The sequence below is a fragment of the Wolffia australiana genome, chromosome 18 (genome assembly GCF_029677425.1).
Source record: "Wolffia australiana isolate 7733 chromosome 18, ASM2967742v1".
NCBI classification, from domain to species: Eukaryota; Viridiplantae; Streptophyta; class Magnoliopsida; order Alismatales; family Araceae; genus Wolffia; species Wolffia australiana.
In genome coordinates this window covers 11375098-11391957 of record NC_135852.1, presented here as the reverse complement: position 1 = coordinate 11391957, position 16860 = coordinate 11375098, and the positions used below count along the sequence as shown (strand labels likewise).

The 16860-nt window shown below is 42.8% G+C and overlaps 1 protein-coding gene across 1 annotated transcript; it reads left to right on the top strand.

Annotated features, from left to right (window-relative positions):
* The first annotated feature begins 3208 nt into the window (after window positions 1-3208).
* Window positions 3209-15846, top strand: LOC144714941 (general transcription and DNA repair factor IIH helicase/translocase subunit XPB1-like). The gene is made up of 20 exons (XM_078589755.1): window positions 3209-3383; window positions 3563-3606; window positions 3706-3769; window positions 3863-4034; window positions 4100-4322; window positions 4427-4486; window positions 5067-5210; window positions 5284-5364; window positions 5697-5784; window positions 11888-12225; window positions 13008-13083; window positions 13335-13528; window positions 13935-14098; window positions 14174-14246; window positions 14487-14600; window positions 14711-14791; window positions 14905-14964; window positions 15159-15242; window positions 15332-15474; window positions 15593-15846. Exons 1-20 carry the CDS (start codon window positions 3368-3370, stop codon window positions 15687-15689), a joined length of 2316 nt encoding a protein of 771 aa, XP_078445881.1. The 5' UTR covers window positions 3209-3367; the 3' UTR covers window positions 15690-15846.
* Window positions 15847-16860: the final 1014 nt, after the last annotated feature.

Sequence of the window (16860 nt, the reverse complement as noted above, 5' to 3'; positions counted from 1 at the left end):
AAAAATTAATAGCAGCCCTGGGTAATCTTTATTTACGAGAGGGACAGAGAGAAGAACTTTCAAAAGTCATTGAACAAGATCTTAAAATTGACAGAGAAAGTTACATATGGGCTTCAAAATAAAGATAGAAGATCATCGGTATTTTGAGAAGTAGTAATGTATGTCCATCTGGAGAGAGAGAAAAAAACCCACATGTAGCTAAAGAATGCGGTAAACCATGAAATCTAGAGGGAGACACAGAAAGTTACATGAATCGAAGAGAGAGCAATAAAATATGGGCTTCAAGATAAAGATAGAAGATCATCGGTATTTTGAGAAGCAGTAATGTATGTTCATCTAGAGAGAGAGAGAAAGCAACCCACACGTAGCTAAAAAAGCAGTAAACCATTAAATCTAGAGAGAGATAGAGAAAGTTACATGAATGGAACAGAGAAACCCTACCTCATGGAACTCCCGTAGCCAGGAAGAAGCTCGCAACGATTCCCGTAGCCAAGAAGAAGCCCCTTCTCCCTCGCGCCCTTTCTTCCTCCTTCTCCACCGTCTCCTTCTCCTTCGTCGCCTTTCTCAGCTCTCTCCCGGGTGACTCACATTGGGCGGGCTAAAATATTTTTTTCTTCAAATCGCGCTGTGACGTGGAATCCACGTGGCTGCCACGTGGATTCCGCCTAGGTGGACTCCGCCGGAACTCCACCTAGCAGCCATGTAGACTCCACGTCACAGGCTGCAGACCAAATGGGACTTCGGGCTGTGTTGCGGCAAAAAAAAAGTAAGGGCTGTAACTCGAATTTTCGAAAAAGTTCGGGCCACACCGTGATATAACCCCTTTTTTAAATTACATAGATTTATTTTTCGTAAAATTTGAGGCAATTTAGAAACTTTACATAATATCTCATTTAGTGTAGATAATATTTTGAAATTGATTTGAGCAGTATAGGCCTCAATTTTAAGTATGTTTTTCACGAAGTCAAATTACAAAATTGTAGGATAATATACAGTTGCAGCAGTGCTCCTTGGCGCTCTCTATTGCATTTCAGATCTCTAATGTCAGGAGGCTTAGCAAGAGATGGTTTTTCCTCTCAGCTCTTTACTGAATGCTGGGTTACTTTTTATAGTGGTATGGTAATAAAAGGATCTTATTTGAATAATTATGAATTAAATAAAATAATAGAATGAAAAATCCCTCGATTTTGCTATGGAAAGTGTCATGACGTTGGGTTTTATCATGCAATGGGTCAATGACATCTTTTAGTAACTTTAGAGTACGGAAGTATTTCCTTGTCGTTTTATGACTTGTCACCTGCTTATAACATGCCACACTTTCTCATATGGAGAAACTAAATGAAAGTAAAAGTATCTGGGCCGTAATTAAAATTTTATTTTTGGTTGAACATTGGGTTGGCTGTTTTGGGTGGCATTTGAGAGTTTGGCCCACTCCATGTAGTTCTAGTTTCCTCCTCGGGGCTGCATTTGGTTCTCTCCTTCATCAGTACCGCACTACTTGTTGCCAGCCTTTTTAATACATTTATTTCTTACATTAATTTTATCACTTATATTTACTGCCCAAAATCACATTAAATATTATAAATCATAATACATTATAAAATTTCTACAAACTCATTAAAATTCCCTTAAAATTCTAAAAATATTATTTTAATTTGATGCATCGACTGTACACAAACAGTACAGAATTGTTCTAATGCATTCAAGGTATGATTGGATTTTGTGAATGAATGCATATACACTAATTTGATCTGTTTGTTTTACAATTTTAAGAACATGAACTATATTTATTATTGGGATTTTGGGAATTGTTCAGTGGGTATCTGTTAGAAGAAGAGAGCCAAAAGCCATGGTATTATGTCCTTGGTGAGCCATGCCAATTTGATGATTGTAGGACTAGTGTCAACATAACTTGAAGCCCTTTTTACTGGAAATGACTCCAAAAAAAAATCTCCGGCTTGCATCTTTAAGTCGTTTCAGCCTATTAAATAATATTGGGATATCTAAAATTCCCAACCTCTATCTAATTTCCATTTTAAAAGTATATTGGAGTAATATATTTTGTTTTGGATGAAAATAATATAGTTTTATTTCTATTCTTTCGTGCCTTTCTAATGTTTTCATGAACATTTGGAAGAGTCTCTAAGTATTTATATATATATAGATATATTTGAAAATTTTATTCAATTAAATGAAAAGGCTCAAAGATTAAAGTCAATTATGTTTATGTTGTTAACTTCAATCACATGGAATGAGTAAACCTAAAACCAATTACTCATACCTTAAAATGGAATAACTAAGGCATGATTCATTTATGTTCATCTCAAATAAATGGAATAAATTATGCTGTCAACATAAAAGGCTCAAAGAATAAGATTAATTATGTTTGAGTTTACAACTCATTTTGCATGGAAAAAGTAAACCTGAAACCTTCTATGCACAACTTTCATTTTGAATCACGAGAGACTTGAGGCAGTCATAATATGTTAATGTGTTGGTATTTATTTATAACCTCTAATGAGGAAATCATCACAGCTGGACAAATGAGGTATTGATGGAAAGATAAAGAAGAGCGGATTCAAAGTGAACAGAAATCGTGCAAATGGGAGGTTCAAGTATTCCGATCCAAGCCCATAAATTGTGACTTCATGAGGATGGGGTAGTTGGATGACTTTCTGTGTTTTGGGGTGGGGGTTGTTTGAAACCTCAACATAAATTCATAAATTTAATATACATGGAAAGAGGACTCAATAAAAAAATCTATAATCATCAGTATCACGAGATTTGGTATAGAAACCAGGGGAAAAAATATCAGAGAAATCGGGAAATAGTGAGTATTCAAATCAAATCACTGTAAATTTCTAATCTAATTGCAAAGTTAATTCTATCTAAAGCAAAATCAAGAAATAATACATTTTTCTAATGCCCTAATTAACTGCACTTAGGGTAGCTGAATTCAATATCTAATGTCCCAATCAATTTCTCTTAACTTACGCAAAACCATTCAAAAATAATATCTCAGATGAATCCCAGTCCCGAGAAGAAGTCATAAGGAGCATCGGGACCTATAATTATAGTTAAAAAATAATTACGTTAAAGATAATAATGCCTGTTATTTTCGTTCATTCATCATCGTCCGCCGTCCTACGCATCCGGACGGGACAGGTTTTCGTTCCGGGACGAGCTCTCCGATCGGGAACGAAGAAACCTTTCCGTTCGCGTCCGCAGTTAATAATTGACGGTTAATAGTCGTCCAAAGAGCTCGTCTGGTTCTTCGCCTGGTATTTTATTTGCCCGACGTGCTTCCGTCTTCTGTCATTTCCTCTCTAACTCAAATTCCGCCGGAGTGTGCAACCGAGAGCGGCGGATGGCGAGCTTCCAGGGTGAGTGGCAACCTTCAAATTTTGTGCATATTTCCTTTCAAATTGATTCCGAAAGCGACCGAAATTGCTCTTTAGATCCTCATTTTGTCGCGTGTATCCGATCCTTTTTGGTCTCCTGCCGTTGTTTGGACTCGGATTTCGAGAGAATTTTCCCTGAAAAACGCATGGATTCATCTCAGGTGACAAGGGAAGACCTTCCAAGAAGCAGAGGACAGCCGGCAGGGTGAAGTTTTGTTGCACGAGCTGATACCTTCATTTTTCTCCGCGGTCAGCCGGAGTGACAGGAATCTAAACGACTTTTTGAACCTTGTCCTTTGTTTAGGTCTTGGAAGATGAGGAGGAGTCGATGGGGCTAATGGAGGAATTCGACGAGGACAGTCGCGATTGTATTTTCTCTTCAAGCTTTCGTCTTCTACATGTTCGATCTTTTGTGGGTATATGATTGATCTGCTTAATTTGTAACGGGTTACGGGCTGTAGCTTATAGAGGGGAAGGGAAGAACAGGGACTTCACGAAGCTAGAGCTGAAGCCTGACCATGCCAACCGCCCTCTGTGGGCTTGCGCCGACGGGCGTATATTCTTGGAGACCTTCTCTCCTCTCTACAAGCAGGCATACGACTTCCTTATTGCAATTGCTGAGCCCGTTTGTCGGTATGCTGCAGCACTCGTATACTTTTTTTTTATAGCTCGCTCATTCTCAAACGATCATATTTCAGGCCCGAATCTATGCACGAGTACAATTTGACGCCTCACTCGCTGTATGCGGCTGTGTCAGTTGGTCTGGAGACGGAGACGATCATCAGTGTGCTAAACAAACTCTCAAAAACTAAGTTACCCCGGGAAATGGTGGATTTCATTTATGCATCTACATCAAACTACGGCAAAGTAAAACTTGTTCTGAAGAAGAACAGATACTTCGTGGAGTCGCCATTCCCTGATGCAAGTTTCTTGAAATCACGTCATACTTTCTGGATTATGAGGCCGATTATTTCCCCCTTTTTTTCTCGTGAAGTCTTAGAAATGCTCATGCCATGTTCTTTCAGGTTCTGAAAAGATTGCTCCGGGATGAGGTTGTCGCGCGAGCAAGGATCTCATTACCCGAGGTCCGATCCATGAAGAATTTTTTACGCTTTCAGATTCTATGGATGCTTCTATGAGCGTACTTTTCTGGGATGACTTCCATAATAAAGATTGGGATGATCAATGAATCACGTATTTTTTTTGCTGATAAAGTTATAGTTCAACGCTGCATCGTGTTTCATTTCAACATAGTTGCAGACATCTTGCATCTGAATGACCCTCTATGTACTCTAGGTAGGTTCCAACAATTACGCTTGTCTGCTTAGAGGAGTGCAGTTAACAGGATTTTTGAGGCGGAGTTATTTTTGAAGGGTTCTTCAATCAAAATTAGAGAAATCCTTTTGAAACAGTCTTAGTTTTTGCGGGAATCAGTTCCTTTATACTACTTGGTTCTCATTGTGTGACGGGCTCGGATGTTCAATCTTTTTTAGGCCATAAATGTGGTATCTATGAGTCTTCGGTGTTCGTTTCAAAAAAAAAAAAGAGTCTTCGGTGTTTTCTGAATATCTTTGTAGTTCATATTCCTCTGAATAACGACTCATCCTACCCCGTATAGTATCTCCTCCCAGTATATTTTATGATACTTTTGTTTTATCTTTGCAGACGTACCATGGAGATGGTGATGTTTTCACTGTAAGCAAGACTCTGAGTGAATCGACAAATGGTCATGAGGATCTATTGGGCGGATCAGACTTAGCTGATGTTGAGGAGAAGGAAAGCCATTCATTTGAAATCGACCCTGCCCAAGTGAGTGTTACTTTTATTGGTTTTTAATCACAAGAGTTTCCATGTCCTCATTTCCTAATAATTGCTAATGCAGGTGGAAAATGTCAAGCAACGTTGCTTGCCCAATGCCTTAAACTATCCCATGCTTGAAGAATATGACTTCAGAAACGATACAGTACGTCATAATCCCGTGTCATTCATCAATATTTTTCATGCAGCCTAGTCCGGGAAAATTTCATTTACTATGACGACATAGCTTCTAAATATCTTATTATGTTCTTGGATTTTAAAATTTTGGGAAGTGGGTGTGGTTGTTCGTTTCAGTCTCATAGTCTATTTCTTGAAGAACCCACAGCGGTATACTTTTGAAACGGAGAAATGGGAAATCGTTGAACTTTTTCAACGAGTTGTCTTTGCTAATGGTTTGGTTGAAGAAAGCTGTATGATGTTTGTGTCTAATATCTTATTTTCTCTTATGACACCTATGACATTTCTTTTCCTCTTCAGGTGAACCCTGATCTTAACATGGAATTGAAGCCTCAAGCTCAGCCAAGACCATATCAGGAAAAAAGTCTCAGTAAAATGTTCGGAAATGGTGAGTTTTTATTGATCTACTTCACAGAATTCCATTTTTACGATGCATACCGGTTAGAGCATTCAGATTACCATTTTATACCTCCTGGAGTATTCCATATCTCATTCACCATTTTCTTGCCATTTTTGCCTGCAATCTTGAATTCCTAACTGATTAAACTTCTAACAAGCACATTTATAACATATTAGCCTTCATTATACATGTTCCGTTAAATTGCAACATTTTCCTTCTTGTTGATGTTGATCTGAGTGTTACATTTCTTTACTTTCTCTCTCTTGTTAGCCCATTAAGGGCCCTCTCTAGTCAGCCCATTAGGGCTTCCTATAAAACCCTGTAATCTCTTTCATTTGCTATGAAGAATAGTTCTTTTCTTGTTTACATGGTATCAGAGCCCTAACCCTAACCCTAATCTGGGTTTCCTGGGCTCGACCTTGCGCTCCGATCTTCGGCGGTTCTCACGACCGCCTGATCTCGCGCTCCGGTCTCTCGCCGTCTCGCCCGGGCCTCCCAGCGCGCCGCTCTGACGTCCGCTGCCCCAGCGTCTTCCGCTCCGCGCCCGCTGCCCGGCCGCGCCGCCTGATTCGTGCCCTCCGGCTTGCGCCGCCCGGCTCGCGCCCTCCGGCTCGCGCCGCCCGGCTCGCCGCCCGCGATCGACGCCCGGCGCTGCCGCCCCAGCGATCGTCGCCCCGGCGCCGCCGCCCTGCGCCCGACGCCTCGGCGCTGAGTCCCGGCTTCGCCGTTCTGGCGCTTTCTGACTGTGGTCTACTCTGCTTTCATCATGACGCGAACCTGGTTGAAGCCCAGACCTCACCGTTACGCCAGACTCGACGCCAGTATCTACGCCACATGCATCTGCGGTGCCTCTCGAGCCCGGGAATTGTTTATCCTCCTCTGGACCATCCTCTTTGCCTCGGATGCCTCCGGATGGTATGTTTACTGGATTCAATCTCCTGCAATGGCGCCAGTACGTCCAGATAACTTTAAAAGGCGTCTCATGCGCTATCTTCTAGAAGACGGACCTTCGGACCGATCCCAAGTATTATGACTGGCTGGACGTTGAGGGTAGTTCATCGTTGGCTCTTGGACAGTATTTCACCTAGTGTTAAAGGTGAATTCATGTCTCTAGAGTCGGCTCGATGTCTGGGAAGCAGTACTTGAGAGCCACTCCAAGAAGCACAACATTGCGACTGCACGAATTGGTACATCGGGCCGCTAACCTGCGTCAAGGGGACCGGTCTATCATGGAGTACAGCACGGAGCTCATTTCGTTGTGGAATGAAATTGACTACTACATGCCGCCCGACCCCCATTCGGTGGACCGCCAATATACTCTTCAACCGGGTTTTCCAGTTTCTTATGGGACTGAACCGGAATATGAAGTTGTACGGGCTCAGCTTATTCATCGGGAGACTGGTCCTACCTTCAAGGATGCGCTCCATAGTGTGCGGGTTGAAGAATCCCGCTTTCAGCAGGCCCAGAACTCGGCTTCGGCACTTGTAGCTCATTCCTCTTCGTCTGCACGCCCATCGTTGACTCCACCACCCGGCTCTTTGCCACGTGATCCGACGGCTCGGACGGAGGATTCTCCAAAGGGTGATCCTTCGCTGTTTTGCAATTACTGCAAGAAGCGAGGTCACTCTAAGGAGACGTGCTACAAGCTTCAACGGAAACGCGCACAACCAAGCAACCTTGCTGCAGCCGCCTCGTCCGTGCCCCCCCCCGGGTCAAGTGCCTATGCTGTACGGTCTTCTCCCGACTAGTGCCTCGCCCGCTAGCTTCACTCCGGAAGAGATGGAGCGTCTACGCCGCTTGCTTGATCCTCCAGTCGTGGGCTCATGCTCCTTGGCCCACGCAGGTATGTCCACCAGTCTTCCCACACCTACATCCCCTCCTGGCCATTCTTTTTCCTCTTCCACTTGGCTTCTTGATTCCGGTGCCACCGCCCACATGACCCCAAATCCTCGAGCCTTTCAAACTTATGCACCCGTTTCTGGCACCTCCAAAGTTAAAACAGCCTCCGGCGATCTTCTCACCGAGGCGGGTATTGGTCGTGTGGCCCTTTCCTCTTCTATGCATCTATCTAAAGTTCTTCATGTTCCTCGCCTTACTCATCATCTTCTCTCCCTATCTAGCCTTGTTCGCGACTTGAAACAAGACCTTACCTTCTCTCCTAATTCATGTTTTTATCGTGATAAGGTGTCGGGGAGGACGATTTCCATTGCTGAGGAGCATGAGGGGCTCTATCTTGTTCGTCCTTGTTCGAGTTCTCTTGCTTTTGCTGCTGCGGCAGTTTCCCTTTCGACTTCCCACGAGCGTTTGTGGCTTCTTCATCGACGTCTCGGCCATCCTTCTTTTGCTACTCTTTATCGTCTCTTTCCTAAACTCTTTCAAGGCCATTCTGTGGACCGTTTTGTTTGTACTGCTTGTCGAATTACCAAACATCATCGTACCACGTATCCTATCTCGTCTTCTCATTCTTCGACCCCATTCTCCCTTATTCACACCGATGTGTGGGGGCCTTCCCCTATTCATAGTACTTCCGGTTCTCGGTGGTTATGCATCTTTATTGACGACGCTACTCGATTCACGTGGGCATATTTCTTGAAGAACAAATCGGAGATATCTCGTGTCATTCCTCAATTTTACTCCCTTATCCAAACTCAATTCTCTATATCCATTCGTCGCTTCCGCTCCGAAAATGCTAAAGACTACGTTAACACCACGTTAAGCACCTTCTTCCAAGACAAAGGCATTATCCATGAAACTTCTTGTCCCTATACACCACAGCAAAATGGCGTTGCCGAAAGAAAATTCCGTCACATCTTTGAAATGACTCGGAGCCTTCTCTTCCATATGCATGTGCCCAAGTATTTTTGGGGAAGCCGTCTCCACCGCCATCCATCTTCTTAATCGCCTTCCATCTCGAGTGCTTGACTACTCCACTCCCATTGACCGTCTTCAGCATTCCTTTCCAACTCTCTCTCTCCGAACTCATCTTACTCCTCGTGTATTTGGATGTGTATGCTATGCGCCCAACCACCAACTTGGTCGTGATAAACTTGATCCCTGTGCTATCAAGTGTGTGTTTGTTGGCTATTCTTCCACCCAAAAAGGCTATTTATGCTATCATCCACCCTCTCGTCGGTTCGTCGTCACCAAAGATGCCACGTTTGATGAATTGCTTCCTACTATTCCTCCTCCTCTCCTGAACCCTCATCGTCCCCATCTCCCTCCGATCCACTCGAATTCCTCATCCTCGCCCCTCGTCCCTCTTCACCGGCCCCGCCCGACGTGTCTCCGCTGTTGCTCCTCCAGCAATTGTGCCTCCCGACCGCCTCCGGCCGCCTCAGTCCTCTCCGTGGAGCCTCCTCCAGTATCTGCTCCTGCGCCGACCCTTCTGCTGCACCTTCTTCGATTCCTCCGCTCCTATCCGTCGCTGCCCGCCTGAAAAACGCTATGGTATTACCCTTGCTCGCCGCAAGCCTCGGCTTCCTTCTTCGCCTCCTGCTGCCCCGTCTCCCTCAACCTCCACCCTCCTGCCACCTCCTCATTAGCCGTGCTGCCCTCTTCCCGTTCCTCTCCCCTCTATCCGTTGGCGGAATCTATCTCCTCTCATCGCCTCTCACCCTCTTATCATGCCCTTCTCACCTCCCTTGATGCCACTTCTCTTCCCAAGACGGTGGACATTGCCCTTTCATTTCCGCATTGGCGTCAGGCCATGGCGGAAGAACTTCAGGCTCTTGCTCACAATGAAACGTGGATCTGGTTCCTCTACCGGCCGAAGCATCTCGTGGGTAGCCGTTGGGTGTATGCTGTGAAGCATAATTCTGACGGTTCTATTGAGCGCCACAAAGCCCGGGTTGTGGCACAAGGGTTCACTCAGAAACATGGCATTGATTATCAGGAGACCTTTGCTCCCGTCGCCAAGCTGAATACTGTGCGGATCTTATTGGCCCTTGCTGCGGATCAGGGCTGGATTTTGCAACAATATGATGTGAAGAATGCTTTTCTGCATGGAGAGTTGACTGAGGAGATCTACATGGCATTACCTCCTGGCTACACTTCCTTAGTGCCATCGTCTCCGCAGTCTGTTGGTTGTCGCCTGAAGAAAGCATTATATGGCTTGAAGCAATCTCCTCGTGCCTGGTTTGGTCGTTTCACGATGGCCATGCAGCGTCGTGGATACCGTCAGTGTAATGGTGATCACACCCTTTTCTACCGCCATTCCACGTCAGGGGGAGTCGCTATTCTTCTTGTGTACGTGGATGACATCATTATTACAGGTGATGATACGACGACCATTACTGAGCTGGCTATGTATTTCTCGTCGCAATTTGCTATTCGCCATCTTGGCCCGTTGAGGTACTTTCTTGGCATAGAGGTGGCCTATTCTTCCAGCGGGATCTTTATTTGTCAGAGAAAGTATACGGTGGACCTTCTCTGTGAGCTTGGAAAGGAGGACGCCAAGCCTGCTTCGACACCGATTGATGCGAACCATCGACTTGGTGCCGATGCGGATGAGGAGCTTGCTGAGCCTGGCCCATATAGAAGACTTGTGGGAAAACTGCTTTATCTCACCCACACTCGCCCGGACATTGCATATTCAGTGGGTGTTCTGCAGACTCCTCGCATGAGCCATTTTCATGCTGCTCATCGTCTCCTCCGTTTCTTGAAGGGCACCATTGGCCGTGGATTATTGTTTCGTCGCCATACCGGCCTGCGTCTTGAAGTCTACACCGATGCAGATTATGCCGGCTCTGTGGTTGATCGTCGGTCCACATCTGGGTATTGCACCTTCTTGGGCGGCAATCTGATTACTTGGAGGAGCAAGAAGCAGAAAGTGGTCTCTCGATCGAGTGCTGAAGCGGAGTTCCGTGCCCTCGCGCATGGTCTGTGTGAAGCACTTTGGATTACCCAGCTTCTTCGTGAGCTACGGTGTCCAGTTCCCTCTCCTGTCCAGCTGTTCTGCGACAACAAATCGGCGATTAGCATTGCTCATGACCCCGTTCAGCATGACCCTACAAAGCACATCGAGATCGATCGCCATTTCATCAAAGAGAAGCTTGAATCGGGAGATTTTTGCACGCCTTATGTTCCGTCCGCTGAACAGCTTGCAGATATCTTCACCAAAGGGCTTCATGCCCCTAGGTTTGAGGAGCTCTGTTCCAAGCTGGGTGTGGATAACATCCACGCTCCAGCTTGAGGGGGAGTGTTGATCTGAGTATTACATGTCTTTATTTTCTCTCTCTTGTTAGCCCATTAAGGGCCCTCTCTAGTCAGCCCATTAGGGCTTCCTATAAAACCCTGTAATCTCTTTCATTTGCTATGAAGAATAGTTCTTTTCTTGTTTACAGTTGAGAAGGATATTAATCATCCCTTTGTGTATTATTCAAATTTTTTTTTGTGCACACCTGCAAGGATTGCATTAGCCATGACAATAATTTGATGAATGTTCTGCTTAGAGGATGACTAGCGCGTGACGATGATGATCATTGTAAAATGCAGAAGAAAAAAATTCTGGATATGTGGTGTGGATAACGGGCATTTAATGCCCGGCCATGTGGGCGGATTTAATCCCACATGAAAAAAGGGAAACAGGGAAAAACGGAAAAACGGGAAAAGGATGTCTCCTCTTTGGTCTATAAAACGAGGAAGGGTCTCACTCTGGGAGTTTAAGACTGGTTAGCCTCTATATGATAGTTGGAGGGGTGATGTGGCTGAGGGACTAGTTTGTCCTTGCACACATCCACTATTTCCACAGTTGCCACCGTGTGCAAGATTCCACATAAAAGTTCAGTTCGCCTTATCCTGTTGTTTGTGTCTAATTTCTTATGATCTTCCAGGGACTAGTTTACACACATCCATTGCACATCACATCCACTCCAGTCTAAGGAAATAGGAGATCCAAATAATCAGCCTTATTATTGGCCCAATAAGGACTCATGTCTGTGAGTAAATAGAGAAGAGTAAGGACTCATCTGTTTTGTAGATTTTGCGATTATGTTTCAGACATTTAATGCTACATCTGAACCAGACATGTTGAAGATTTTTTATTATCTTTCATAGCCTCCTTAAAATTCTTGACGCAGATTCTATGTGGCAGGACGTGCAAGGTCTGGAATTATTGTACTCCCTTGTGGTGCGGGGAAATCCTTGGTTGGCGTGTCTGCAGCTTGCCGGATACGAAAAAGCTGCCTTTGTCTAGCTACAAATGCTGTTTCTGTGGATCAGTGGGCATTTCAGTTTAAGCTTTGGTCGACCATTAGAGATGATCAGATTTGCCGTTTTACCTCAGATAGCAAGGAGTCATTTCGTGGTAATGCTGGTGTTGTCGTCACAACCTACAACATGGTGGCATTTGGTGGAAAACGTTCTGAAGAATCAGAAAAGATCATAGAAGAAATCAGAAATAGAGAATGGGGATTACTTCTCATGGATGAGGTATTTCTTTCCTTCCTAATTGATGGCCTCTGCATTCTGGGTATATTTTAATGAATCTATCATGCTTTGGGGATTGTTAACTGCAAAAATGCCGATTTTTTGGGTTAGGTGAACTATTTTTAAGATAGGTGACCCATGCTATCACATGGTAACTAAACGTTCTCAACTTGTGTTGGATCCTTCTTTTGGGAAATGTCGATCTTAAAGGGCTCGCCACTTGAAAATAAAAATCGTTCTTATGGAATGAGCGGGCAGATTATATGGCCTTGGATAGACGTGTTATTTTGTCTGTAAAACTTATTAGCAAAACACTAAGGTGCTTTGTTAAATTGCAAGTATGATTCATATCTACGAAAATATGATACTCTCTATCCCCTTCAAGAAGTGGAACGAATGTTTCAACTCGTAGCTTTTTAACTGTTCGACAAACTAGAGGTCGTATGCATGTTTTATCACTAAAGCTCCACATTGTTCAATCGACCAAAATGTTGGTAGTGCGAGGATTATCTTCCACTTCCCGATTATAAGGTGACAATCTGATTTAATATGCTAGTGATAACTAGTGATCAATTTCTGAACCCTTCATTGAGGTCGCGTTTCTTGGTGTATAATCATCAATATTATCTTCATGGTAATGTCTTAACTTTAGTTTCTAAATTAGATTGAGTCGCAAGATCGACTCTTTTCTCGTTCTGAAGCATTAAAGTATGTCTTCATTCTTTTTTCTGTTTTTTTATTTTTATTTTTTTGGATTCTATTCATTCAAAGTAATTACTTTGCAGGTTCATGTCGTTCCTGCTCACATGTTCCGGAAAGTGATTAGTATTACGAAATCCCACTGCAAACTTGGGCTTACTGGTATGTTGCTGACTTTCTTCAATATACTCAGTTTCCGTGCTCAACGGCCGTTCTTTTCTGCTCTATGACAGTGCTTATCGCATCAGGAAACAAAATTATATGGTTTATTCATGACCATTAAAGTTTCAGAGCCTTTTGTTATGGTTTTGTGGTCTGCTAGCCCTTGATTTGAAATGGAATTTTGACATCTTTCTCGTAGTCCGAATGCCATTAGTTTTCAATTTGTATTCTTACTAGTGCCATTCTTGCAGCCACTCTTGTCAGAGAGGACGAACGTATTACTGATTTAAACTTCCTCATTGGCCCGAAGTTATATGAAGCTAACTGGTTGGATCTGGTGAAAGGTGGATTTATTGCTAATGTTCAGTGCGCAGAAGTTTGGTGCCCTATGACAAAAGAATTCTTCGCAGAGTACTTGAAAAAGGAAAACTCAAAAAAGAAACAGGTAGTTTTCGTTTATCTCTTTATTTAAACCTCTTTTGTGATACGTTTTTCTTCTTCTATTGTGGTTCGCTGTGATTAATTCTCTCTTTCAAAGGTCTTCTTTTTCGCCTATAAACACTTATCTGGACCCCGAAATTTAGTTCCGAGGGCCTCATCTTGAAATTTACGGGTTATTTGGTATCGTCTCACTTTCAAAATTAAAAGCGTTGATTTAGGAGTTTGTGGTGCCGATTCTTCACATTTCAAGCAGGTGTTGTTCTCGTGTATACAAAAACTGTAAAATATTATTTTTTTGATGCACAACTTTAATTATGTTTATTCCTCTAGTTATTAAGTTCTAAATATTTTACCTTCCTTCTGTAATTCTTATTAATTCTTATGCCTATTTCCTTTTCTCTCCCTGCCAGGCTCTTTACGTTATGAATCCAAATAAGTTTAGGGCTTGCGAATTTTTGATAAGATTTCACGAGCAGCAACGTGGAGATAAAATAATAGTGTTCGCGGACAATCTTTTCGCGCTCACTGCATATGCGATGAAGCTCCGTAAACCTATGATCTATGGTGCAACGAGGTAAAAGTTTATCCTTTTATCCATGAACGTTTCTCTCTCAGTCCTCTTTTTACAAAGTTCGAGTCTTTCATGCAGTCACCAAGAACGAACAAGAATTCTTTATGCTTTCAAGCACTGTCCAGACGTGAACACGATATTTTTATCGAAGGTGAGATTATCCTAGCCTTTCAAGTCTCAAACATTTTCCTTCATATTTGAGTCACGTTTGTCATCTCTATCTCACAACTATCATTCCTGCTCATTGATTGATTTTTATTTGGCAATCGTGCCTGTTCATTTGATTTCTGATTAATGGATCTCAGGGATGTCTGGCTAACTGCTACTTCGGGGGATATTGTTGTTATTTAAGTCCTAGTATCTTGAAAGCCTCTTTCCCCTGTCCCTGCAGGTGGGTGATAACTCTATCGATATTCCGGAAGCTAATGTCATCATTCAGATTTCGTCCCATGCTGGGTCACGGAGACAAGAAGCGCAACGTCTGGGCCGTATTCTGAGGGCAAAGGTACCCCCAACCGGGGAACAGTTTGGATTCGAAAAATTCCTTTAATCCAGAAAAATCTTTCGTGAAAAGATTTTAAGCATTTCTAAGTTGCCCTGTATGCTCTTTTACAGGGGCGACTGCAAGATAGGATGGCAGGCGGCAAAGAGGAATACAACGCCTTCTTCTATTCACTTGTATCCACGGATACCCAGGTTGGGTTTCATCGGTTCTCTCGGCATTTGCGTTGCAAAGTCATGAGAAGACAACTATCATGGACCCTTTACCCACTTCCACTAAAGTTGTCTATTCTTTCTGGTGGGATCAGGAGATGTTTTATTCAACAAAGCGGCAGCAGTTTTTGATCGACCAAGGGTACAGCTTTAAGGTACGTTTAAGTAGGTAGCATTTCCTTCCATCACAGCGATCTGCATCTCGTCCCCATTGCTGCCTCTGGATTTTCAACTTCGAAGTTGACTTTTTCTCATCAACCATTACTGTTGGTTGAGATGATCATTGTGGAGTCTTTGATTGGTCGAGTTGTTTAATTGGGATTTCTGGTTTGGATGTGTGGTTGAGCAGATTATTACGAGCTTGCCGCCCCCTGACTCTGGACCAGAGCTGAGCTTCCATCGCCTGGAAGAACAGCTCGACCTGTTGAACAAGGTTTCAGTTTACATCTAGATCGTTGGGGCTGGGCTGAAGGTCCGCCTTAATAAAAGGGCACCATTGATGCTCCCTTATTTTTCTTGCAGGTTCTAAATGCCGGGGATGACGCTGTGGGTCTGGAGCAACTTGAGGAGGATACAGATGGCATGGCTCTCCAGAAGGCACGACGCACCGTGGGCTCGATGAGTGCCATGTCCGGAGCCAGAGGGATGTTCTACATGGAATACAGGTGATGATGATTCTTGCTTGGATTTAGAAACTTCTCTGTCATTTATAGTTATGGATGTGGGGAAGGCTACTTTCTTGTTTGTAGGTTTTGTCGCTTATACAGACACTTTTTTTTGCAGCACGGGCAAAGGCAAGGGAGCGGGGCAAGGTCAGCAAAAGAAGCCCAAGGATCCCACTAAGCGGCACTCGCTGTTCAAGAAACGGTACACTTCTTAAGGCTGAGTCCATAGAAAACAAAATACCCCGTATGAAAGAAACAACATTAGAAAACTCCTCACATCTTCCGCAAAAGTGTTTGCAAATTACAATGATGTCTAATGTACATTAATTTACAAAAAATTGTGTGTTCAAAATCAACTTTTACTGTCTTCAAGGGGGTATGGTACCTATCATTGAGTGCCATGACTGAGTATCGGCTCGACTCAGTAAGTGTTACCTAAATTTACGAGAGCCCCCTCTAATGTTATCGTTGTATGAAGGCCGGATGTGAAGGCAATGCCATGTCAATCTCTAATTGGGATATTTCTGGCCCAATTGTCAAGGAGGTGTCAATGAGGTGGCAAACACGTGAGCATGGAAACCCATGTCCTCTAAATTATTGCCCGATTTAGGAACTACTTTCACACAGAAGGCCTTGTAAGTCCAAAACAATCATAAAAATATTTTTGAAAATAGGAATTCTCATGATTAAGGTCTTAATGGATTATCTAATCAATATACTCAGGTTTCATACAATATAGTATGTTCTTGATTTTCTGAAAGAACATAGCTTTATATACATGTGATTATAGGACTTATAATTGAATGAATTTACAACGTAATGTTTTATTTAGTCTAAATAAAGGATTTTAGAAAGGTAGACTTTCCGGGAAAGAAATTAATGGTATCCATGATTATTTAGCCCTCAAATTTAGGATTATGTATGGAGATTCAAAAAGTCATTTTAGTTGAAACATGCTACTTGGTTTATCCCAATTTAAATTACATAAAACTTAATGTCATCAACTGTACAAATTAGAACCAAAAAAAGAATAAAAGTATATCTTTGAAATGGACCTTTGAGGAAAATTCGTATTTGAAAAAAAAGACTTGAAAATTCAACTGCGTTATTCGAATGTGTTAGAAAATCAAATAAGATTTAGACAATAAGGTACAATAAAAACCCAAATTTTAAGAGTCTTAAATCCTTTCATATAACTAAACTTATAAACATGATAGAACCAAAATTGCTGTCAAACTCAAGGTTAAAAGCTTCTGACTTATACTGTAATATTTATGCTCTTTGTAACAAGCATAGAGAGAGTAAAGGTCAACTCTACAATCAGCAAGTATTAAAAAAGATAATTCTAACTTTAATTTCTATATTTAGTTTACGAATTAAATCTAA